Source organism: Herpailurus yagouaroundi, unplaced genomic scaffold (genome assembly GCF_014898765.1).
Source record: "Herpailurus yagouaroundi ecotype Mexico unplaced genomic scaffold, PumYag 29, whole genome shotgun sequence".
In the NCBI taxonomy this organism is placed as follows: domain Eukaryota; kingdom Metazoa; phylum Chordata; class Mammalia; order Carnivora; family Felidae; genus Herpailurus; species Herpailurus yagouaroundi.
In genome coordinates, this window is record NW_024412377.1 from 41,979,156 (window position 1) to 42,004,988 (window position 25,833).

General features: G+C 53.0%; 1 protein-coding gene and 1 pseudogene across 2 annotated transcripts; one reads left to right on the forward strand and one right to left on the reverse strand.

Annotated features, from left to right (window-relative positions):
• Positions 1-814: 814 nt before the first annotated feature.
• IL17B (interleukin 17B) lies at positions 815-23,855 on the reverse strand. 2 transcript variants are annotated; one of them, XM_040497324.1, is made up of 3 exons: positions 23,571-23,855; positions 3,048-3,337; positions 815-1,260 (listed from the first exon to the last, which is right to left on the reverse strand). In XM_040497324.1, the coding sequence occupies exons 2-3, from the start codon at positions 3,182-3,184 to the stop codon at positions 1,029-1,031; spliced, it is 369 nt and encodes a 122-aa protein (XP_040353258.1). In that variant the 5' UTR covers positions 3,185-3,337; positions 23,571-23,855; the 3' UTR covers positions 815-1,028. The 2 variants fall into 2 exon arrangements, with proteins under 2 accessions (XP_040353258.1, XP_040353253.1); XM_040497319.1 differs by lacking the exon at positions 23,571-23,855 and adding an exon at positions 5,516-5,971.
• LOC121041736 (ferritin light chain-like) lies at positions 22,674-23,357 on the forward strand (annotated as a pseudogene).
• Positions 23,856-25,833: the final 1,978 nt, after the last annotated feature.

A 25,833-nucleotide genomic window follows, 5' to 3' on the forward strand; every position in this document is an offset into this window, starting at 1 on the left:
CAGCAGGGGTTTAACGACAAGGCAGTCCACACTGCCTTTCTGATCAGCAAAGTATCTTGATATAAGCCAGAGGTTCTCCAAGTTCTCCAAGTGTGGCCCCCAGACAAGCAGCTATCACCCGGGAACCACTGCATTGGAAATGCGAAGTCTCAGCTCCCACCTGGAACCCCTGCACGTGGGGCCCTCGCGATCTGTGTTTTAACGAGTACTCCAGGTGATTCTGGCGCTGGCTAAAGTTTGGGAACCGCCGATATCATGAAACCATCTATCCAGATCCCCTTACACGTAAGGCTGGAGGAAAGAATGATCGACACGGGTGCTTCCCAACTCTTGAGTGTTTGTTCAAAGCGAGGGATCCCAGCCCGGAAAAATCCATACCCGCATGAAAGTTTCAGGGGCTGGCTGGCCCAGATTAAACCACCCCCCCCCCCCCCACTCTCTGGCAACCTGAAGGCTCTTCTGTGGGTCTAGGGCTGACCTGCAGAGAATCTCAGAGCTGAAAGAGCCCTTCTAGGTCACTTACTCTAACCAAAGCAGGATCTGCTCCACAGTATCCATAGAGCTTCAGCATTAGCCGGGCTTTTCCAGAAACCGGAAGCTCCCGCTTCCCTAAGAGCTTGCTCGCAACCGTCCTTGACTTATCTGGGGGAGAGATGGTGTTTGTTCACTCCTATATAGGTTTATATCAACGAAGCTCCAATAACATGGTTGAAGTAGGCTTAACAAACCCAAATTAAAGGAAGTATGTGACTGCCCTAAATGGTAGAGTGAATGCAGTATTTTTTAAATAACCTATGTCAGTGTTGGAGACCGCTGAGCGATGGAATATCCCTTTTTATTGATCTGAAATCTACATCCCAACAGCCTCCCATCCCCCACCCTGGTTTCGGCTTCTGAGCCCCAAGGAGCGAACCCGAAGTCTCGCTTTACAAAAGACAGCGTTTACTTTTCATTGGCCTGGCTTGGCGCGGGGGCGCAGGGCGGGTGGTCTCCGCGCCCCCCCCCCCCCCCCCCACGCAGACTCTGATTCAGAAGATGCAGGTGCAGCCCACCGCAATGGTCTCCATGACCGCACGCTGGCGGCAGGGCCCCGTGCGTGGTGGCAGCGGGCAGAGGCGGCGGCGCACGGGCACCTGGCTGAACACAGGCACGCTCACCATGCTGCGGTCCTCCTGCATGGTGAAGGGGTTCACACAGCCCAGACACAGGCACCGCGCCTCCGGTAGGTCCGCGGGGATGCGGCTGGGGTCGTGGTTGATGCTGCAAGAAGGCAGGAGAAAGCACTGAGTGGAAGGCAGTGGCGGGAGGGTGGGGGAGGGGAGAGCAAATCAGTCCCCAGGTCCCACACCCCTACCTTTTCTCGCTGGGGTTTTCATTCCCACAGCAAGACTGCGCGGTGGTGGAGGATGGACAGTAATTAACTCCGTGTGCCAGGTGAAAAAACCAAAGATCTCGGAAGGCAAGCCAGCCCCCAGGTTATCCAGGCTCAAGGTCACCCAGCTCCCTTCTTTCATCCACCAGTTGCCCATCCCAGTACTAGATTCTGCTCTGGGATTGCAAAGAAGTTAAGGCCTTCTCCGTCTACCCGCCCCCCCCCCCCCGCCATATTCATATCCCTGGGAAACTTCTTCCGTGGGAAACGATAGATGAGCACATTGATGCCTAATCCTCACGAGAAGAGGAGTCAGGAAGCCTGGCTTCTATTCTGACTTCGTTTCTATTTGTTCAGCACATATTTTTCAGACACCCACCATGTGAGTCTGTCCTGGACATTAGGTGTTCACTGATGGGCAACACAGACAAGTTCCCTCCCAGACCTGAGAGTACAGGGACTTGTTTTATGACCTTGCCTTCTCTGTGCCTCAGTTTCCTCATCTGCTAATTGGGAGGGAGGGAGTTTGACTGCGGACCTACAGCATCAGCATCACCAAGAGCTTGTTAGAAAAGCAGAATCTCATCCCTGCCCTAGACCTCCTGGATCCAAACCTGCATTTTTATAAGACCTCCCCCCCCCCCCCCCCCCCCCCCCCCCCCCCCAGATTCAAGGGCACAGTAAGTTTTGAAGTCCAGCTTTGAGCAGGATCTTTATGGAGCCCTCCAATTCCCACATTCCAGATACGGTAGCCACTAAGCCACATGTGGCTATTTAAATTGAACTTAATCACAATTAGTCAACTATCCCTCAGTTAAGATAAATAAATTTAAGACAAATAAAATAATCAAAATTAGCTCCTCAGCTACACTAGTTACTTTTCAAGCGCTCAACAGCTCAGTGCCTACCGTGTTAGACTTTCCATCATCCCAGAAAGCTACGCACTTCTAGGATCTCAGGACCTAAGTTGCGCCCCTAAAAAATCTTTGGCCTGACTTGTGAGCGACGACCCTTCAAGGTTACTCGGTTTCTTCCAGCACGCAGGCATTTGGCCCCTTGTGCATGCCAGGCTCTGTGCTTAGAAGTAGAGCTTTGACCGAGGTAAGGCACCGACCCTGTAGTCTGAGAACAGCGGGTTTTGGTTCCCGATCACGTGGAGGTGTGTGACATGTCACTCTCTGGGCCTCTTCCTGCAGATTTTGACGGAGTGGGGCACGAGAGTCCTTAGATGACTGATGCAGGCACTGGGGAGGTGCCAGTCGTGAGAGGCAGATGTAGACACAGAACTCAATACCGCCCTGCAGGCGCTGTGACTGGGAGGGTGTACAAGGCACGCCGAGGCAGAGGAAGTGAGAGCCTTGCAGGCACTCCAGCGGGGACGTGGGGAACACGAATGCCAGGGCTCTGCACAGACAGCTCATTTAATCACAAGCCTATAAAACCGACGAAGTTTGAACTACCGTCATCCCCACTGACACGCAAGAAACTGAGGCTCGGAGACGCTGAGGCTGCCCAAAGCCACGCAGCGAGTAGGGGACAGAGCCGAGATTCAAACCCAGGCACTCGGGCCTCCCGATCCAAGGTGTAACTATTACGATGGCGGGGACAGTGGGCACGGTGCCCCCCCTCCCGCCCCCTACACGCACCTTGCCTGTGGCTGCCCAGCCCAGCCTACCTGTAGCCCCAGGGCGACAGACTCCTCTTGTTGGACAGCCACAGCTGCAGGTTGACTTCACACTTCCTCCTGGCCGGCTCAGAGCTGTTCCTCAGCTGGGCTACCATCTCCCCGAGGTTCTTCTCGTATTCCTCCATGCGGGCGTACGGCTTCGCCTGTGACACCAGGTCCAGAGGCACCTGGTGAGGCCCAGAAGCCAGCGTTCCAGGCCGCCCTGGCCCCTTCCTCTTGCCTTTGGGGTTCCTGGCCTGGCCCAGCCCCAGGAAGATGGAGACGGTCAGAAGGAACAGCTGGGAAAGAAGGCCACACGTCAAAGATAGGAGAGCCGGGTGTCCCTCTGGGCCAAGACTCCAGGCTCAGGGAAGAGAGAGGGAAGAGGGCCTTTACGGGGACCGCCCCACCTGCCAGGCCACCACAGGTATAGACATGTGGACAGGACTAAGTCCCGCCTGTATCACCTCTTCAAAATCTCCCCACCTTTCCATTTATCCATCTGCACCACCATCCCTCAACAGCCTCCCACCTGGTCTCCTCACATCCCCCCGGTCTCCTTCAATCCGTTCTCCGCACCATGGCCAAGGACAGCTGCTTGAAATGCCGATCTGATGTTAACCTCCTGCTTGACCGTTCACCCTTAGGGTAAAGACACCCCTACTCTGCCACATGGTCTGACCTCTGCTGAGCCCTGCCTCCTCCAATCTTACCCCTGACTTCCTCTCACACCTGCGCTCCAGCCTCTGACCTTCTCTCCAGCCCTTCCTCCCAAAATGCTCCTTCCTGCCACAGGGACTTTGCACAGGCTGCCACCCGCAGAGTCCTGCCTCCCTCATTCATCTAAATGCCTCTTACCCCTCAACCCCTCATGTCTCAGCCCAGTGTCACGTCCTTCGGGATGTCTCAGTGGACCTTTTGGGGCTCTCAACACCACACGCCCCTCGCATGCCTGCAGACCTAGAGTTCACATGTGTGGTTCTGTTATGCATCCCTCCCCTACTAAGCACGGACTCCACGCAGGCAGGCATTGCAGCAGCTTCCATATACTGTCTCCTCCCCTGTGACCGAGTCAGTCAACGGCTGTCACCATCCCTGCCCCTTCTGTAGCTTACAGTCTGGGTGGGGGAACAGACGGTGAACAAGTAACAAGCACCTAAATCTCTAGCGACGAATGTGATGATGACGCGGGCTGCCTGTGGCTAGAGATCAGGGCCAACCGCTTAGCAGCAGCCGAGTGGTCCCGCAAGGCCTTTCTGGGGAGCCGGCATGTAGGTGAAATTTGAAGGATCAGAGGGAGGCAGATGTGGGCAGAGGGAGTCTAAATATCTCACGGGGGTGGGGGTCAGGGAGGGGTGGCAGCGTGAGAAAAGGTTTGCGTCGGTGAAGAGCTTTGCCGGGGAAACCGCGAGGCTGAAATAGAGTGTGCAGAGGAGGGGGCGTGAGATGAAGTTGGGGAGATGGGCAGGTCGCGGCTGAGGATCCCTGTTGGACTCCATGACACCTGTGCCCCCCTCGTCTATGCCCGGCCCTCTCCCTGCCCCCCACCCCATCCACGCCTCACCCGTATCCAACCTCGCCAACCTCCGTCCACTTCTTCCCATAGAACCCAGAGCGTCAGGAAAGTCTCTGGCTCGCTCAGGAGAAGCCCCAGGAGCCTGGCAGGACCCGACTCTCCCGCAAGGCAGGGAGAGAAGGGCCAGGACTGGGGTGGGGCCCAGGGCTTGCCAGAAGGGAAGAATCTTGGTTGGGGCGGGGGGCGGGGAGGGGGGGGGTTTACCTTGTCCCTGCATCTAACCAGGCTCCCACCTGCCCCGAACCACTCACCTCAGCACCTGCACAGCCCAGGCCTGACCGATCCAGGCTACCCAACAAACCTTGACCCTTGAACACAAGTTCCAGCACAGCCCCTCCTGGCAACACCACTGCCTGGCACAAAATCCACCAAAGAGATTCAAGTCGCTAAATTCTTCCCTTTTGGTCCCGGATTCCGGTGCAGGAGAAAAGGCCTCCTTCGCAATTGGCTTTCTCCTCTGGGCTGCTCACCCTGGCGCCCTTGAACTCGGGCCCTCCACTCAGAGAAACCCAGAACAGGATCCAAGTCCCCCCACCTCCCCTGGGAAACAGAAACACAAGGACTTGCCCAAGGTCACACGGCCTGGCTCTCAGGACCCAGGGACTTCTCTGGAAGAACCCCGATAACGCAGTTTGCCAGGCTCCCCCGCCCCGGACGGCTTGGGCCTGAAAGGGCTTCGCTGTGGACGGGCTGAGCCCAGTTCAGGAGCCCGAGCTGTCGGCCATGGCCGCAGGCTCTGAGACCGGTCTCTGTTTCTTCCTCGCCCTGGGGGAGAGACGGCAGAGGGAGAACTCACCTCTGCAGATTCCAAGCCAAACAGAGGCAGCCATGAATCAATAGGAGAGAAGTAACGAAACACTCAGGCCCTAAAATGGGGTGGGGGTGGGGAAGAGCCACGTACCAGGTTGTGCGGCCAGTCCATCCCGCGAGCCAGGCGGTTGGCCAGCAGCTGCCGCCCGCCTGGAACCCCAGATGCCTCCTCCAAGAGAATGGCAGCAACAGGAAGGAGCGAAGCAATTATAGCTCGTCAGGGGGCTGCTGGGGGGTGGCTGGGTGGGCTCGTCATCAGCTGGGAGCCTCGGGCCCCCAGCTGGCTGGGCCTGGCGGCGAGGGGCGTGGGGGCAGGCCAGGAGCCGGGCCGAGGTGCCCGGGGGCTGTTGACTGAGGGACAATGCCCTGTGTGTCCGGCGGGGCCCTGGCGGGTGGGACCTCCGCCTGTGGCCTGCGGCTAGCCACCCGGCCGGCACCCACAGGGCCGGCTAAGACAATCAGCTTCGTTTGCTTTGGGGATGGCAAGGGGGTGAGGGCGGAGGCGGGACGGGCTGTCCGTTGGTCAGGAGAGCAAATGTTCTCGAGTGTGCCAGCCAGGAGCGGGACGCGGGCCCCGTCTCCCGGGGAAACAGCCCTCAGGCCCTCCGGCCTCAGCCAGCCTCAGGTGAGTTCAACGGCCCTGGGTGGGGGAGCCCCACCCACCTAGTCAGTTCTCAGGAAGGGAAACTGAGGCCAGAGCAAGGAAGGGACTTGTCGAGGATTACACAGTGGGTAAGAGACGACAGAGCCGGGATTCATACCTGCTCCCTGTGCAGGCCTCTATCCCCCACCCCATGCTGTTTGTCTTGGGATATTTTCTGCACAATTCTGGCCTGCTGTGAGCATGTTTCTGAATCTGTGCTCCTGCGCCGGCCAAGTCGCAGTTCAGGAGGACTTCGTGGCTGGCTGTTCTGCCCTTCCCGATGCAGCGCCCCCCCCCCCCGCCCCCATTCCATGTAGAGGGTCTTCCGTCCAGGGGCCTGCCCCTGTGTAGCTGTCTGTGACTTTGACTCTCTCTCAGCCTCAGTCTCCTTCTCTGTAAAATGGGAGTCATGCCCAGGAATCGACAGTCGCCTGGCCCCTTTCTTCCTGAAATCGTTCTGAGCCTCACTTCCCACCTCTCTAGGATGGGGGGGAATCACGGCGGCCACTACTTGGGGCTGTTAAAAGGAGTAAAGGAAATAAACCGTGTTTAACAGCTGGCACAGTACCTGACATGTAGTAAGTGCTCAATAAACACTTAGCTGTTTATGACGAAAATGATCATTATGAAATAATCATATAGTTGTTATTATAAACATTAGCCGTTCTCATTAGCATTAGAGCCCGCGTGGTTCTCATCGCTCAGCCAACTCTCCTTCCTACCCCCCGGGGCCCTGAGAGAGCTCTGGGCTTCACAGGCTCCGGCCGCAATGTGGTGAGCTCGGGTGACCCCAGGATCCCACGCTGAACTGAGCAGCCCCGCGGGGGCCTGGGTCTCTCACCTCAGGTGAACAGCCCGGCCAGGCCCCGATGTGAGGGAGCCAGTCCCCCCAGGGAGGCGGAGGAGGGCTGGGAGGGAGCGTGCAGAGGACAGGGAGTGTCTGTGAGCAAACACTGGGGACTGCAGCGTCTTGCAGAGGGCCACTCCTGGCCATTTACAGGAATCGGCTGAGGGAGAGAACGCCGAGTGCGACGCGCTCCTGAATGTCACAAGATTAATCTGTCCGGGGCAGGTTTCCACAGCATAACTGAGAAACTGGCTGAGGCGGGAGCTCGTGGAGAGATACCACCATATTTGGTCAAATACTAGACAGGACTCTATTCTATCACTGGAAACTCCAGAGGGAGGGGGGACTCCGAAAATACCTCCTCAGGCAGCGAGGGCCCCCCACTCCGGCTGCCTCAGCCCCACCGCCACTGTCCTCGGGGCAAGCGTGAGGGGGTGAGGGCTGGGGGGCAGTCTCCTCGCTACCCCTCTGCTGCAGCCGGCAGGGGGACCGACCAGCATGCAGCTGGGGTGGCCCCACCCGCAGCCCGGCATCCACAGAGAGGGAAGTCTCAAAGACACGACTTAGCTTCCTTCGCTTCCAGCTTCAGTGCGCGTCAATATGGATTCCAGGGTCCTGGCCTCAGAGCTCTGACAAAGCAGGCCCAGGAATCTGCACCTGACAAGGAGCCAGTCTGGGAGCTACAGGAATCCTTACCCGTCATCTTCTCCTCCCCCCACCCAACCTCCACTTGAGCACGGGAGACGGAGGCCAGGGAGGGGTGGGCCTCACCCTAGCTGACATGGTGTGTTCGTGTCAGAGCCCCATGAGGCTGGTTAGAGCATGCCTCAGTCTCCTAATTCTTACTGCTCTTCCCCCAAAGTTTACACCTACAGCCCTGGGCCCGGCTGGGGCTCCAGACTCCTCCCAGTCGGGACGGGGAATCTGTGAGGTCCCCAGGGAAGGTGCTTCAGGGAGTCAAGGATGGGCCCAGTGACCATTACTGGGTTTCCCATGCCTGGGCCAGCTCGGGCCTGGAAGGAGGTCCCTTCCTCCAGCCTAGGTTTCTAGAAACCACTGAAGGGTCATCTGCCCTCAGAGATGTCCTAAGTGTGAACCCTCCTGGCAGACCACCATGGGACCCAACCCAGGCCTGAGAGGGAGGCCTAAGAACTTGGGGTTCTTGGGTTCACGGCAAAGTTGGAGTCGTTAGGATTTGCTCACGGAAGGTGGTTGGCACTCGTAAATGAGGGAAGGGGCGGATGTGCTGGAGAGGAAGGGGCAGGGGGTGGTCTTGCTCAGTCTCCAGACAGCCCTCTGGCTGCAGAGCCTGCCATGAACTGTGCTGTGCTCACCACCAGGTGGCGCCACCAGAAAGCCAGACGACCCTGAAGAGGGGCCGCAAGCCCTGAGGGAACCTCACACCAACCAAGTCTGAATGGGCCCTGGCTTTGCAAATGAGGGGACCAAGTGATGGGGTATGGGTCCCGGGCCTGCCCCTGGCAGCCCAAGTGACCCACTGTTAGGGTCAAGCGCTGAGACACCTCCCAGTCACTGCAGGAAGGGCACAGCCACCGAGAGTGAAGGGGCAGGGATGGGGTAGAGGCCTCCGTCTGCCTTGTGAGTGATTCCCTTCACTTGGAGCATCTAGTATGTTCTAGGCCTTGGGCATTTGTCACCAGGACATCATCATTTTCAGAAAATAACAACCAGTAATAGTAACAGCTACTGCGTAATATCTACTGACTGACTGCCAGGCCCTGTGCTAAGTCCTTCGTGTGCAATTGTTTCATTACATCTTCCCAGCCACCCTGTGGCGAGGTCCTAATTTTATCCCTTATCTACAGAGGGGGGAAACTGAGGCTCAGGGAGCCCAAAGTCACAGGGTTCAAAGCAAGTTTGTCCGATTCCTGTACATGCTGTTCCCTGCAGTGGGGGACAGAAAGGACAGGAGACGAGAGGGGACGGCCAGCTGGTCATTGAGGAGGGGCTATGCTTGCCTCAGCCTGACCTGGACATCCTCACCAAACAGGTCCGTGAATGCTGGGGAGGTCACCGAACCCAAGCCCAAACCAGAGTCCTCAAGGGGACCTGAGAGCTCCCAGGGGGTGAGCGAGACGCCCAGCAGTGTTCCCAGCACGTGGTAGGCATTCGCGAAATCTTTGCTGCGTTGACTCAAAGCAGCTATATGTAATATGGAGTGTTAATGCTGGAGTGGAGAACAGGAGGCCAGAGCATCAGGGACCTGTAGGAAGAGGTAGAGCCCAGGGGTAAGGGTTCAGATTCTAGAGATGGACAGACCTGAGTTTTACTCCTGCCTCTATCAGTTCACAGCTATGTGTCCTCGGGACAGTCCCTTGACTTCTCTGAGCCTTGGTTTCTTCTGCACAGTGGAGATAATAATGACCTGGCTTGGATAGAATGTCGTGAGGATCAAATGAGATAATGCATGTTGAAAGACTTAGCCGAGCGCCTGACAAAAGTAAATGCTCAATTAAAGGTGGATGCAGTTGTCACTGCTATTATTAAAACAAGCTCTGATTTGGGCCTTCAAGGATGCTTCTGGAGTGTGCTTGAGTGGGAAGGGCATTGTGAGGTGGGAACAAGGATAGAACGTGCAGAAGAATGCACAGGCCCCGTTTCCAGGAGGCTCACCTCATAAGGAGGGCCTATGGGATTCAGTCTAAAGACGTGCCCAAGTGAGCCCAGTACGGTCTGGTGGGGGGGGGGGCAGGAGACTAACAGGCGCCTCTCTTGCAAGATGGAGGGGGGCTGTGGCCAGGAGGGCGCATCCTCCACAGGAGGTCTTGGCTCTCCTGACATGCTGCCCACCCCGCCCGCCACCCTCCTGGGTAGGACTCTTTCTCCCAGGCCCATATTTGCACAAATGCCTGCCTCACTGCTCACTCGAGAGCCCCAGCCAAGAGGCACTATTTTAAGCTCCCTGGACGGGAACACTGTTGGTGGGAACAGACCCAGCCAGCAAACTCCCAGTTCTCAAAAAAGGGAAAGGCCTGGGTGAATGGGAGGCCCCTGGGGTGTCCACATGACCCTCTGCCCAGGCCAGGTGCCGAGGCCTTCTCCCCCATTGGGGGGGCAGTCAAGGAAATGGGAGTAGGGGTAGGACTCTAGGATGTGGACTTGTACTCGGGGCCTAGATGGCTAGGGCCTCCTTCTGCCCAGCAGCCAGCCTTGAAAACACCAAGCGTGTGTTTCTGAATTACCGATCGACTTCGCCCGGTACCTCGTCTCTTGTTAGCACTCACCACCCATACAACCTCAGACCCGGGGGATGTCCCGTGCGGCCCCTCCCAGCACAGGATCCCCTTTTTAAGCATCTCGGTTGGACACCTTCATTATAAGGGAGAGCTCATTTCTCCCTGAGAATGCACATCCTACTTTTCCTAACCTCAGTGAGCCTCAGGTTCCTCTTGGGGTTGTTTAAATGGATTTATCATGAAAATTATGATGTGCCTGGCACACAACTAGTACTAAATATTTGGCACATTTTAGCTGTTTTTATTGTGACTTGATTGGCTTTGTGTGTGCCTGTGTTAGTTGGATGGTGTTTTACTTTATTTATATTTTTTAATTTTTTTTAAGCTTTATTTATTTTTGAGAGAGAGAGAGAGACAGAGTGTGAGTGGGGGAGGAGCAGAGAGAGGGAGACAGAATCTGACGCAGGCTCCAGGCTCCGAGCTGTCAGCACAGAGCCTGACGCGGGGTTCAAACTCACAAACTGCGAGATCGTGACCTGAGCTGAAGTCGGATGCCCAACCGACTGAACCACCCAGGCGTCCCAGTTGGATGGTGTTTTAGTGCGTGTATGCTATTTTTGCTTTTTGATTGTGGAAAAACAGTACAGGCTAATATTTAAAGCATGGACTCTGCACCAGAGTGACCTGAACCCCAGCCTCTGCACACGACAGCTGGGTTAGCTTGGGCAAGTGACCTAACCTCTCTGATCCTGTGTGTGTCCTCCTGGAAAGGAGGGCAGATTTAATGAGATGATGCATGCAAAGCATCTGGCTCAGCATGTCGCTCAGTGAATGCCCTGCTATTATTTTGTTGTACCCATTGTTCTTTACTCTTGCTCAGTCAGGTCACCCAGAACAATTCTAGTCAGCCCTCTTCTAGAAAGTTTTAACTGCCAGAGGCCCAGTCATAGAATAGACTGCCCTGGGAAAGAGCGAGCTCCCCATCAGCCGGGTTGTTTTAGCAGCAGTTGGGAGTGGTATGAGGGAGGTTCAAGAAGAGGAAATGCGGGGGGGGGGGGGGGGCCTGGCTGTCCCAGTCAGCACGGCACACAACTCTTGATCTCACAGTCATGAATTCAAACCCTCCACTGAGCATGAAACCTACTTAAAAAATAAAACCAAATAAAAACGAAGGAAAGGGCCGGGCTTGTTGAGTTTTAACAGTTCCCTTCCAGCCCTGAGAGGTCTGAGTCCCAGGTCCGAGGCCTCAGGCCCGCTGATGGGCCTCCACTTGTCCAGACCGGGAACAGGAAGGAACCCAAAGAGGCCCATGAGGGATATGGACTAAACAGCCTGTCCCCAGAGCAGACAGAGGCGCCGGGCCCCCTGCCCACCGACATATCTTCCCCTCAGTCCCGGGGGATGTTTATTCTTCGGTCAGAGTTTATAGGACGTCTGGACTTACAAGATCCAGAGTTCTGACTTTTCCCTGAAAGCTGTCAGCCCCTCCTCCTGCTGGGTGGGTCTGCATCTATTTTGGGTGGGAGGCCCCATCGTCCAGGAGGAGGCTACAACCGTGAGAAGGGTTCTCTTCAGCCCCCCAGAGCCCAGACCTGGTGGAGAATAAAGCTTGGGCTTGGGGAGGGGGGTAGAGAGGATGGAAGGAGAAAGAGCTTGGTGTCACCTGGCTGTTTGTAGGAGAGGAGTCCTCCAGGGGAGGGGTGGGGAGAGGGGAATTCCTTGGCAGCTTGGGTTCAAAGCCCTGCTCCCCCAACATAGCTGAAAGGCATAGTATTTATCAGAGTCTGCCTTACATATTGGCTTCTGTTACTGGCTCACACAGCGATGTTTTGGTGTCTGTTTTGGTGTCTGTGGGAGCGTGTATTTGTGGATGGGGTCTTACGGGTGCATGTTTTGGAGGCCTCGGGTGAGAGCCTCTTGCAGATTGGGAACGTGGCTTATTCACACACGTGCTTCTCGGCGTCTGACTCAGGAGCCAGCTGTGACCAGGGCAGGCCTTGCTGAGCCACCGGAGAAACCCTAAGAGCTACCCGATACCCACCACTTGGGGGACAGGCAGCGACCCCAGGACAGGTCCCACTGCCCTTCTTCAGCAAGGAGCCTTGACGGCCGTAGCCAAGGCATCCGTCCCCGGTCTGCCTCCCCACCTGGAAACCAGTCTCAAAACTGTACAGGCTCTTAGGGCTACAGGGAGTCCCAACCTGGGCCTCCCTGCAGAAGGAGGTCGGAACCTCCTGAACTTTCCTATGAACCCGTTAGCTGATGATACTGAGAAGGCGCCCCAGGTGGTCGTTTAAATATCTTGCCTAGGGCCTTCTGTAAGTTTCTGTGAGCTGTGACTTTACTATATGGGCAATGAAAAGCCTCGAGAGTCCTTGAAGAGGGTTCACTCACCTCTTGACAAAGACATAATGTGTCAGGCCCTGTGCTTAGCCCCGGGTCATACAGCAGTGAACAGCTAACAGTTCCGAGCTCATCATCTCAAAGAGGGCGGCAGAGGGCGCCTGGGTGGCGCAGTCGGTTAAGCGTCCGACTTCAGCCAGGTCACGATCTCGCAGTCCGTGAGTTCGAGCCCCGCATCGGGCTCTGGGATGATGGCTCAGAGCCTGGACCCTGTTTCTGATTCTGTGTCTCCCTCTCTCTCTGCCCCTCCCCCGTTCATGCTCTGTCTCTCTCTGTCCCAAAAAAATAAATAAACGTTAAAAAAAAAAATTAAAAAAAAAAAAAAGAGGGCGGCAGATACAACAATATTGATATTTTAGGACCAGGCTGAGGGCCCGTGACCTCCGCTCTCAGGGCCTGTGGAAGAAGATACAATGTCTCCAGTACGTGACATCTTGCCAAATTTCTACTGAAAGGACGGTTCTCATAAATACTGAATTTGTGAGGGAAGAGGAAGAAATGGCTGGCCGGTGGGGAAGCTGACCATTTCCAAAGTCTGGTTCCCAGGAATGAAGCCTCCATAATTGTTCTAATGTTGGAAGACAGTTTCAAGGGGCGCCTGGCTGGCTCGGTCAGAAGAACATGTGACTCTTGATCTTGAGGTCGTGAGTTTGAGCCCCACATTGAGCGTAGAGATTACTAAAAAAAAAATAATAATAATAAACTTTTGTTAAAAATTAAAAAAAAAAGAGTTTCAAGGTTTCCGGCCCCGGGAGACAGAGGTGGTATATATACCCTTCGGACCGAGACAGACGCTGCCGATAACTGCGTGGTGGTCAGAGTGAGAGCTTTTGTGTATGTGTAGCTCTCTACGGTTTACAAAGCACTTTTACATCCTTGACTCTTATTTCCTTGTATCAACCACCCGTGAATATAAAGATTTTTATAGAAGAGGAAACTGGGTAGGAAAACAGTGAGGAGAGAAAGTGCAGAGCTTAGGCTGAAAGCCTGGGTCCCCAGGGCCACTTTTGACCACCACCTGCCCCTAACCTTTGCCCCCAGCTTAGGGAATGAGCTTTGGGAACCAGGCAGCGGTTAGAGGTGGGCACCCATGTCAGTGGGCAGGATACACAGCACCAAAGTCCATCCGAATTCTCTTCGACGTGGCCTGGCTGTGCTCTGTGAACAAGCCTACCCTGAAGAGAATTGTGTCTGGCAAGAGAGCTCAGTGCCAAGGGGCCATGTTTTCTGAGTCAGCTCTGGAGAGAATTCTAGGGTCGGGCTGACCCCAATCTCTCTCTCTCCCCCAGGGGTGGAAAAACTGAGACTGTTTGACTCCTTGGTTTGGTGATTACATAGCCATGTCCACAATTTTTTGTCTCCCATATTGGGATTCCCTGGCGTTCTATCCCATTATCTCAACCGCAGGGCTAGCTAGCTGTGACACTGTCTTTCCGGAATTACTCACAAATCTCCAACTGTTTTAGACCGTTTCCTTGAACCTCAGGATCAGCAGGACCTTATGGTCATTTTGCGGGCTTCTCAGTGATGCTCCTAGTAAATGCTCCCTGGTCTCTTATTAGGCGCTGCTTGATTTAAACGTCGGCCTCCCTGCTCCTTCCGTCTGCTGATGACAAATTTGCTCTTTGAGAACAAACGGAACAAAGTTGCTCCTTCTGCCCTGTGACGAGCAGTGTCACTCAGGATAGGCCACAATGTGCAGCGGTAAGAAACACCTCCCAGATCTTGGAGGCTTACTCCAGCAAAGGTCTCTTTCTCACCTACGTTACGAGTCCTACGTAGGCTCCCGGCGCATGCTCTGCTCGTCTGAACCGCTCAGGGACCCAGAATGATGGACGCTTCCACAAGCACCACAACAGGATCAGGGGGTTGGAGGCCGCGGATTTATGCAGGTCAAGAATGGGCCCTGGAGTCTCTGCTCCAACCACTTATTTCCTTCCGGCAAATTCTTTCCTCTGTAAGGGTCAGTTTCTTATCTGTCAAATGAAGATGAAAAAGTACGTCCCTCACGGACTTGCCGTGAGGTTAACTGAGAAGATGGATAGAAGCCTTCAGCACAGTCTGGTTCATAGAATGAACTCCATAAACGTCAGCGGTTATGATGTTAACAGAACATTGGCCGCTTAACGGGGGCTACCATTTCCAGACAGCCACAGCCCTGGCTCTTTCCACGCTTCCCCATCTTGGCCAGTTTGAACTCCTTTGAAGAGTTAAGGAATTATTCTTCTTCCCACACGTTATTTTCACATTTGGGGGGAGGGGGTCATGTATTATATCTCATGAGGGAGGAGCTTGACGGTTCAAAGCTGAGGCAGAAAAGGTGTATGTCTGTGTGTTGCCAACCCCAAACTAGATGTACCCTGTTCAAGGTTCATTACCAAGTCCTTTGGGAAAGTTCAGAGAATGGAGATCAAATTTGGAGAAGTATCCTTGCTTGAGATAAAACCCAATGGTGGAGAGACACAGAAATCAAACTGTAGAATATCCGAGTTAGAAGAGGCTTTCAGAGGGGCTCCTGGGTGGCTCAGTCGGTTGAGTGTCCGACTTCGGCTCAGGGCATGATCTCGCAGTTCATGGGTTTGAGCCCCGCGTCAGGCTCTGTGCTGACAGCTCAGAGCCTGGAGCCTGCTTTGGATTCTGTGTCTCCCTTTCTCTGTGCCCCTCCGCTACTCATGCTCTGTCTCTCTCTGTCTCAAAAATAAATAAAAATATTTTTTAAAAATTAAAAAAAAAAAAAAAGGAAGAGGCTTTTGGAACAAACAAGTCTCATCAACTCGTCTCTTTTACAGACGGAGAAACACAAGTCCAGAGACGAAAAGAGACTGATAGAATGTCACACACCAATGAGGCCTGAACCCACTCCCTTTAATCCCGGTCTTGGTGCTATCCACATACCTCATAAGAGGACAAGGGGACACCGTTCTTCACCGTTGGGATGGGGGGCTGATGGGGGTGGAATCTCTTTGGAATTGCGGCTTGTCCTCAGTTCACGGAGTTGTACTCGGCAGAGTTGTAAAGCTAAGAACTTTATAAACATTACCTTATTAAGGCTTCTTGAAAACCCAAAGTCACAGCTCCTCTGGGTCATGGGACATGCGTTGAGCATCCAGTGAACAAACAAAGGGTAACGTTACGTTTTTCACTTCGTTTAGGAAACCTGGCTTCTAATTATAGGATTTGTTTAACAGTCCTGAATGGTTTACGAAGCCTTGGATCAGCCTCAGTCCCCAGGAGGGTCAGCCGGGGAGACACGGACAGGGTGGGGGCAGGGAGGCAGGGAGAGGCAGGGAGAGGCAGCCAAGGGGAGAGATGGACAAACAAGGTCAATTTAAGCCAGGGCTTAGGGGGCGCTAATCGTCCCTCATCCCCTCAACCAGGTGGCTCCCAGTGGGAAATTATCTCCAATAACCGTTACCATAACACTTTCATACAGGGGCAATGAACATGAATTTGCTCTCGGGGCAAGCAGGTAAGACAAGGGTCACATTACTATTCAGTGCCCTCTCAGACTGAACCCCCTGCAACCGCCGTCATTATTAGCACACCCCCTACCCCTTCCAGGGAGGTGGGCGAGGGGCTGGCTCCACCTCCATGCTTATTTCAATAAATAACTTTAACTAAGTTGTTTTTTAAATAAATCTGTATAAATTCTGTAAAATACTATTATATGAATATGTTATATTCCCTTAACACAAAAATAGAAATTAGAAAAGATAGATGTAAAAATGGAAGTCCCTCATGTTATATATAATATAATATAATATAATATAATATAATATAATATAATATTATATTATATTATAACGAAGTGCCTATGGTTAAGGTCACCACCTAAGGAGGCAAGGAGGTTAACTAAGGGATAGGGAATGGGATCATTATTAGGCTGAAAGGCTCCCCTGCTAATGCAGCCCAAGTCGGGGTATGGAGATCTTGCCAAACTGCTTCCAGGACAAGACAGTTAAGGTCCAGCCCATCTACCATCCGGCCACATTTCCCTCCTCACTCAGGACCCCATTGCAAGCTCAGCCCAGCCCCTGCCACTCAAGGAAACCCCTCAAACCCTCTCCTTGTCCCAAATGTCCCTCTGCCTCCATTCCTGACTCAGCACATGTGCTCACACACACACACACACACACGCCTCTAAGTCCCTTGGACAACGCAGCCTGTGCTTTCTCGAAGCTAGGTTCGTGATTTCCAACGTGGGGAGTCATTCCAAGCTCAAGAAAAATATTAGGGTCTTTTATTTTTACTTCTATCTTCTCTAATGTCTATCTTTTATTTGTTAAGGGAAGAGGCTATATTATTAAAATCGTGTTTGGGGCACCTGGGTGGCTCAGTCATTTAAGCGTCAGACTTCGGCTCAGGTCGAGATCTCATGGCTCGTGGGTTCGAGCCCCGCGTTAGGCTCTGTGCTGACAGCTCAGAGCCTGGAGCCTGCTTTGGATTCTGTGTCTCCCTCGCTCTCTGCCCCTCCCCTGCTTGCGCTCTGTCTCAAAAATAATAAATAAACATTTAAAAAGTTATTTAAAAAATCGTTCTTGACAGAATTTATAAAGATTATTTATTTATTTATTTATTTATTTATTTTAAAATTTTGAGAGAGACAGAGATAGTGCAAATGGTGGAGGGATAGAGAAAGAGGGAGACAGAGAATCCCAAGCAGGCTCCACACTGTCGGCACAGAGCCAAATGCGGGGCTTAAACTCATGAAACTGTGCGATCATGACCTGAGCCGAAACCGAGAGTTGGACACTTAATCAGCTGAGCCACCCAGGTTATGCCCCTAAAAAGTTATTTTTAAAACAACTTACTTAAAAATAAAGTGTTGTTTACTTTTAAGGTTTTATGATTAAAAATGTTGAGTTCCCCTGGACCAGGGCTGGGAACTCAGTGCTCCTTAACTCTAGGTGGAGTGAGGGGCCCCATCACCCCCCCAAGATTTCGAGGCCTCTTTGCTCTCCTGAGTTGGGAAACAAAAGCATCTCATTCTTTCTCTTTCACATTCTGAGCACCTTGGACGTTTAGATGCATGAAGATAGCAAGCACACAGTAAATTCATTATTAAACTGTGGTAAACCCAGGATTCAAACTCAGATCCAGTGGGCTCCAGAGCCAAGCCCCATTCCATCCACTGCGGACACTGTGTGACACACAGATTAGTGACATATATCTGTTCTACTTCCAGCCCCTCACTCGGTACTTTTGCAGAGAACAAGCGTCAATAACATTTATACAACAGTTAGCAATGCTGCCCAGTGCTGCGGGACTTGCTGTGGGTAATATGGGGTCAACAGCATGGAAGGGGCAGAGGGGCCAGTCCACCCTCCATGTCTCCTGATGTTCCCTTAGTTAGCCCACCCACTTTGGGGTCCTGTTGGTGTGGGAGGGCTTGGGCTTTGCCTTCTTTGTATATCACCTGCTGGAAGCCAGAAGTTCTATGGAACCATGCTGGGAGTGGGGGGCAGGGGAACACTCCCCGGGAGGCCGATCTCTAGACCCCAGGTGTCCTCATGTGTAAAGTGGGGTGAAAAGTCCCACCCGTCTGCCTTCCTTGGGGATCTTTGGGAGGATCCACAGAGTACAGGACAGAGTCTAGGGAAGGGGCTGTTGGGGGCAGGTGGTCTGGTTAAGAATAGTGCCTGGGGAGGAGTGTTGTTCAGGTGGTCTCAGGTCTCAGACCCCGGGGAGTGGGGGTCCAAGTCAAGAGATGGGCTGGTGATGAACTGGCAGCACAGAAGACTGCCACCACCATCAGTGAACACCCCCAGAAGCATCTCTTCTCTCACCTCCCCCAAATATCAGGGTCAAATTGCCCTTTTCAAACCAGGAAGGCAAGGAACGGCGACTCAGGTAGTTGTGGCCCCCTGGGAAAAATGGTAGGGTCGGGGAGGTCGGAGTATACCACCAATCTTAGAGGGGCTGAGGACCTCAGCCACTAGGCATGTCGGCCAAATGGTGGCCTTCTCCAATGTCCAGATCCGATGGCTTCAGTTCCGGATCCACACTTTTGACAAAACTCAAACTCTCTTGAGTTTTACGGGAGCGAGTGCCTCCTGGATTAGTCCTCGCTTGGCACAGCCTGCTTCTCAAGGCACTGGCTCCTAACTTGAGCTCCTGTCCCCGCTCACGTCCCCCCTCCCCACCCCCGCATCACCAGGCGCCCCCTCCTCCCAAGCACCATTCCTGGGAATGCAAGGCTGTGGTGGTGGCAGGCCTTCCACTGGACTGTTGACAGACAAAGGGCGACCGACAGCGTGCACACGACATCACACTTGGTGTGCAAGCCCCTATGTCACCATCATTTCCCCAGGGACTTATGGCTGGCCCTGTGTCTGCTCAGGCTCCAGGCTCCTCCCCCTCCGGAGCACACCCTGGCTCTCTCTAGCTCTGCACTCCTCCCAAGTTGCCCCCCCCACCCCTCCTGGAGGGGTTGCTGCCTGAAGGGACTAAAAGGCCCCTAGCCCGCTGCTGGTGAGAGTACTTAACGGGTTACAGCCTCTGTGGGGGGAGGGGGACCGGAGGGCTATGTCAGAACCACAGACGCCTGAGACCTTTGCTCCCACAAACGGTCCTTCCAGGCCTTCGCGACAGAGACACCCCCGCACGGTAATGCCACGGGTACCAGGACCGGCTTTGCCGCCTCACTGATGCCAGCAAAGGATTGGAAGACCTTGAGATGCTCATCCCTACATTCACACAGGACTGGTGGCCTGCAGTAGGACACATCCCCCCGGGGGGAACCCTACGCAGCCATCAAAAGAACAGGGAGCCCCCTCTGTGATGCTAGGCCGCAATATAGGAGACACGTTACTAAGAAAACGAAGTAAGGTGCAGAACAGGGTGAACCGTGTGCTCCTATGTGTAAATACAAAAACGCCAGGGCTGTATATGTACCTGCCTGGATTATCGTGGAAATATAAGCAAAGCAGCAGCATGGATTCTCGTGGAAATACAAGCAAAGCTTGGTGAGAGATTTCCTCCAAGGAGGGGAGAGGTGGATAGAGGGCAGATTCAGGAGGGTACTTGCTTTTCATGGTATGCCATTTAGAGCTTTCTGATGGCGACAATGTGTAGATATCACCTATTCAGGCAATAAATGCTAATTTTAAATAGAAAAAATAAATACCTGTTGCCGCATGATGTGTATCATTTCATCCCCTCTCTCTCCTCTGGGCCGGGCCCGGGAGGCTTCACCTTCGTGCATCCCTGAAGCGACCTTAGAAGTGAGTCTGGGCTCACCGCTCCAAGGCGGGGGCAACCACATCCAGCGTGTCTCATTTGTTTTCTCCCTCCCTTCCCCGGTAGCAAGTTGTCCAAGCCCTTTATTGTACAAACAGAAAAACTGAAAAGCAGAAAAACAGCTTGGGAAAATTGGGTACCCAACGTCATGTAGTAAGTGAGCCTCCGTGCAGTTCTGAATAGAGCCTCTGTGCTTTCGTTCACGCTGTTCCTTTTATTTCGAATGCTCTTCCAGTCTACCGTACGGCTTTCCAGATTCCCAGATTGGAATGACCTCTAGGTATGCCTGGCGCGTCCCTACGCTACTGTCCAAATCCCCCCTCCTTCTCCATTAGCCAGTGGGAGCTCCTTAGTAACAGGGACTTGGTCTACATCTCTGGAGCCCCCGGCTGGCTTCAGTGGGAAGCCCAGAGCAGGAGTTCAATGTCTACAACCTGAATGCGTGAATAAAAGAATGTATGAACGCCTTTGTTCTTCCCTGTTCGGAAATCCTCTCGTGTTTCACCGAGACCTCTCCTATCCCTCAGCGCTGTTTTCTGTCCGGGGCCCTTGCGTCTGGGCCTCTTTGCAGTTCGCGCTCTGTTGCAAGCTCGCTGTGAGGGCGCACACACGAGTTGTGCCTTCTTTCCGCAACGTCAGCTTTATTCAGTCATAGAGCAAGGTGAACATACTTGTAAAGCAGGCCCGGGATTCCAAGCTCCAGGCCATTTGACTACGTGTTTAACTTGGCTTTTACATGTCACACAAAGCAAAGCACGAGACAAAGTCACGCAGCGGACGAGAAATAACAAGGGGTAGGAAGTTACCGAACCCCACGGGCCGTCAGCCCGTGGACGCGCAGTGGAGATGAGGCCTCCGTCTGACCGGGCGGCTCTCAGCACGTGCTGCTTGTCAGGTTCAAGCAGTGGAGGATGTCTGTTCTGGTCCAAGAGCAATCGGGGGCATCGGCCTTCGGCGGCAGCTCCCTTTTTGACGTGGTCGGATGTGAAAGGGTCAGCGTCTTGAAAGTCTGACAGTTTGCTGCAAAAGTTCTCCCTTTTTAAAGGGATTTCATCAGTCTCGGGCCTTTGCAGACCCCCTCTGGTCCTGCTGGTCATCAGTTCTGAGCGTCGTCAGCCTGGGCCGGTTTCGGCGGTATCTGGTCTTTGGTGCAACGCCCTTGGTTCTTGCGTCACGGCTTGAGGGAAGTTACCGCTTGACACGAGTGACTCCATCTTGTCTGTACGCCGTCTTTCTCCCTCTCTCCCTCCCTCCCGCCTTCTTCCAGGATCCATGCTCAGAGAGAGATTCCAGGAACATTGTTTGAGCCTTTGCATCCAGCCTTGCCTGAAGCTGAACCTACCCGAGGCCTTCTCAGTCACCGGAGCCAAAGAAGCCACTAAGTGTCTCGAAGTCACTAAGAGCCAAGTGTTCACCCCTCTCCATAAAAGAGTGTTGTGTGAGAACATTCTGAACTGTATCACAAATGGCCTGATCCCTTTCAACAACACGTTGTATACAGTAGGCAGCTATATTTGCTTAAGGAAAGAAAGCACCAGACCCGGACCCAGGCCCTGAGGCTGGGTGATGGAGAAGAGTTGCCCAACTCTTAGGGTTCGGCAAAGGTTGTGATCTCACGGCTCATGGGATCGGGCCCTGTGTCAAGTTCCACACTGCCAGCACAGAGCCTGCTGGGGACTCTCTATCTCCCTCTGTCTCTGCCCCTCCCCTGCCTTGCTTGCTCTCTCAAAATAAATAAACTTAAAAAAATAAATAAAATAAAATAAAATAAAATAAAATAAAATAAATCATTGATGTGTTGTCAAAGGAGCTGTTGGGTTTGGCCGGCACAGGCACACAATAACCCGGACACAAGAAGGAAAAATGGTGGTGACAGGAAACCGGTCGTGGTTGGGGAGAAGACGATTATCTTTTTTTTTAATCCCAGGATAGAAAGAACAAAGAAGCCAATTTGAGTGGGACGGCCTTATAGAACAAATTTATGAAGCTGATTGCCAAGGCGTGGCCCAAGATTCTGGAGTGTGGTAAAGAGTGGGCCCCGCAGTGTTTGTTGAGTGAATTGTGGATGGCGGTAGGTTTTGATTAGCTGTGGCTGTCACCCTACAAGTCAGTTAGAGGCCAGGGTCTGACTCCCCATCTTCTAGTTTCTGAGAAGACTGCTATTTCTAGTACCCCAGGTTCATGCGCTCAGGGGTGTGAATTCTGCCAGTTGCAGAATGACCGATGAGAAGGCGGGCAGAGGATCTTGGATTTAGGCGAGGGTTGTGGCGGTTGGCTGAGCCCCCATCCAAACCCACTCCTAGGGTGCCTTCACGATGCAGAGTATAGTCAGCTGAAAACATTCCTCAGACCTCCTAGAGTTCTAGATGAAGGTCCTATCCCTGCTTCTTCATTATACCTGATGTCAAGTACCACCATATGGGTTTTCTACAGAAATTTTGTATTATTTATAGACCGAAGGGTATCGCCCCAATTTCATTTGTTGAAGCTCTAAGCCCCCAACCCCTTATTTGGAAATAGGGTCATTGCAGATGTAACTCGTTAAATGGGGTCACACGGGAGCAGAGTGAACCTTAATCCAATATGACCAGTGTCCCTATAAAAAGGGGGACTTTCGAGACAGACACCCACAGGGAGAACGTCACGTGAACGTCAAAGCATACGGCAGACTAATGCATCTCAAGCCAAGGAACACCAAAGACTGCCAGAAAACCACCGGAAGCTACAAGAGAGGCCTGGAACAGATTCTCCCTCACAGCCCCCAGAGGGAGCCAACCCTTCCAACACCATGCTCTTGGACTCCAGAACACCAGACTCCAGAACCCCAGAACTTGGAGACAATATGCTGTTGAGCCACCCAGCTCTGGTACTTTGTCACAGCAGCCCTAAGAAGCTAATATAGGCAGTGTCCCCAACGGTCCCGCAGATCTGTCTCTTGCTGCAACTCTGTTTGGGATGAACAGTCCCAGAGATGCCCCTTCTCCCAGCTTCCAACAACCCTCCAACCTCTTTTCCAGCCACAACCTTTTAGAACATCTTTGCAGCCTTCCCCTGCCTCTGAGACCAGCCTCTCCACCATATTTGGAGCTGAATTCTTTATTGCCAATGAACCAGGAGCTTCCTAGAAGCTCCACCAAGGTGGAGGGCACCATCAACTGCCCGGTCAGTATGCATCTGCAGACCTCCTACACCTACCGCTCTCTGGGCTTCTGCTTCAACCATGACCATGTGGCTCTGGATGCAGGCCACTCCTTCCATGAGGTGGCTGAGGAGAAGTGCAATGGCACCGAGCTCTTGAAGATGTAAAACCAACACACCAGCCGCACCCTCTTCTAGGACCTGCAGAAGCCATCTCAAGACGCATGGACGCCATGGAAGCTATGATGGTCCTGGAGTAGAACCTGACCCACGCTCTTCTGGAGTTGCCTGCCCTGGGTTCTGCTGCACAGACCCCCATCTCTGTGATCCGGAGAACTATTTCCTGGGTGGGGAGGTGAACCTCATCAAGAAGATGGTGACCACCTGTCCCACCTCTGCAGGCTGACCAACCCCCAGCTGGCTGGGTGAGTATCTCTTCGAAAGGCTCACCTTCAAGCATCACTAGGAGCCTCATAGAGCTCAGCAGCCTTTGAGGGGCCCCTCTGCACCCCCCCCCTGGTGTCAGGGCTTCTGCCTGAGCCTCTCCCTGAAGCTACTAGGCAGCTTTTAACCCACCTTGGAGCCCTCTCCCAAACGGGAAACCAAAGGGAAACAATAAAGCTTCGGTGGGGGGGGGGGGGGGGGCGGGGGGAGGAAGAAACTAATATAGAGCCCTTACCAGCTTTGTGGGCACGGAGGGGCCGCTGTGAAAGAGCCAAGGGTGGCTTCCTGACCCCTGACTCACCTACAGCAGTGTGTTCTTAAAGCCAGCGGTGGGGCAGCCCTTTCTGATTCCCGCACTTCTGACGGCAGCAGAGGTAGGAACTGACCTGGAGGGACAGCACTGTGGTGTTCTCAACTGAGTCGTTTCCAGACCCTGCCGAGAGTTTCCTCAGCCTTCCTAACAATTGCGTGAGCACCTAATTCCCTGCAGTGAATTCCTTTCTGCTTGAATTAGCAGGAATGGTTTCCTACAGCTGAAGGCTGACTGGTCCTAATTCACTGGACATTTAACACCCTATTACATTTTTGATTTTGCACCGTTGGCATTTGTAAGTTGTAATACAAAGTTGTCAAGGACCTTTGTGACCTTTCTTTTGGTTTGTTTTTTAAATCAAGGTATAGCTGGGGCACTTGGGTGGCTCAGTCAAACATCTGACTCTTGATTTCAGCTCAGGTCATGATCTCACAGTTCGTGAATTTGAGCCCCACATCGGGCTCTGCACTGACAGCATGGAGCCTGCTTAGGTTTCTCTCTCTGCCCCTCCCCTGAGCTGTCTCTCTCTCTCAAAATAGATAAATAAACATTTATTTAAAATTACAAAATAGGAATGCCTGGGAGGCTCAGTCGGTTAAGCGTCCGGCTTCAGCTCAGGTCGTGATCTCACAGTTCATGAGTGCAAGCCCCATTCCATTCCATTCCATTCCATTCCACGACTTACTCATCCCATTACTGGAAGGCCGTGTCTCCCACTCCCCTTCACCCGTTTTCCCCACTCCCTACCCCCCTTCCCTCTGGCAGCCATCGGTTTGCGCTGTGTACTTATGGGTCTGTTTCTGCTACTTGCTTATTTGTTTGTTTTGGTATATAGTTTCACATATAAGTGAAATCACAGGGTTTTCGTCTTTCTCGGTCTGACATATTTCGCTTAGCATAATACCCTCTAGGTCCATCCTTGTTGTTGCAAATGGCAAGATTTCATTTCTTTTTCACGGCGCAGTAATATTCCCGTGTGCTTATATACCACATCTTATTCATTCATCTATCAATGGACACTTGATTGCTTCCGTATCTTGGCCATTGTAAATAATGCTGCCAGGAACATGGGGGTGCCTATACCTTTTCAAATTAGCATTTTTGTTTTCTCTGGGTAAACGTCCTGCCCTGGGATTACTCAATCGAATGGTATTTCTTTTTTTTTCTTTTTCTCTCTTAACACCTATATTCTATTTTTTAAATATAATTTATTGTCCAATTGGTTTCCACACAACACCCAGTGCTCATCCCAACAGGTGCCCTCTTCAATGCCCATCACCCACTTTCCCCTCCCCCCACCCCCCAATTTCTTTTTTTTTAATGTTTATTTATTTTCAAGAAAGCGGGAGAGAGAGTGCAAGTGGGGGAGGAGCAGAGAGAGAGAGAGAGAGAGAGAGGGGGGATCTGAAGCGGGCTCCTTGCTGAGAGCAGAGAGCCCAACGCAGGGCTCAAACTCACAAACTGAACTGTGAGATCGTGATCTGAGCCGAAACCAAGAGTCAGACCCTTAACCGACTGAGCCCCCCAGGCGCCCCGGTATTTCTATTTTTAAGTTTTTGAGGAACCTCCATGTTGTATGCCTTTCGAAAAGTGATAATTCCCTTTTTTTTCCCCCTGATAGTGAAAAACAATAAGTGCTCGGTGTAAATCAGGAAAATATCAAATCCAGAAAACAGTCATGAAGTGGGCTAAAAGCACTCAAATCCCCATATTCTCTCAAACATCTAACAGTGCATTTTCACACACGCGTGCAATCACATGCACATACGTTACTGGGGTGTTCCTCTGCACAGTTCAGGGTGTGATCGGTGTGGCCCAGTTGGTCCCACGGGTTTAAACATTCAAGGCCCACATGATGCTAACAGCAGGAAGAGAGACGGGCCCCGGAGCCGCTCTCTCTGAGGCTCTCGCCACCGTCCTCGCATGTATCCAGGGGACCCCCGGTCGTTACAGGTGTCTCAGGAGGGGGCAGCGTGCAGTCCCATGCAGTGCTACAGCAGGTGCACAGCCTGGGGTAGAAAGACACGAACGTCCAGTGGAAGCTGGTCTCGGTGAGTCAGATCCCAAATTGTGGATCAAGTCCACACCTTCCAAAGCAGCCAGAGAGGTAGAAGCTCATATTCTCCCCAGCCCAGGAAAGAGCCCCAAGGGCCCCTCAGTGCAAGCCTGTCCCACGTCCTGGGGG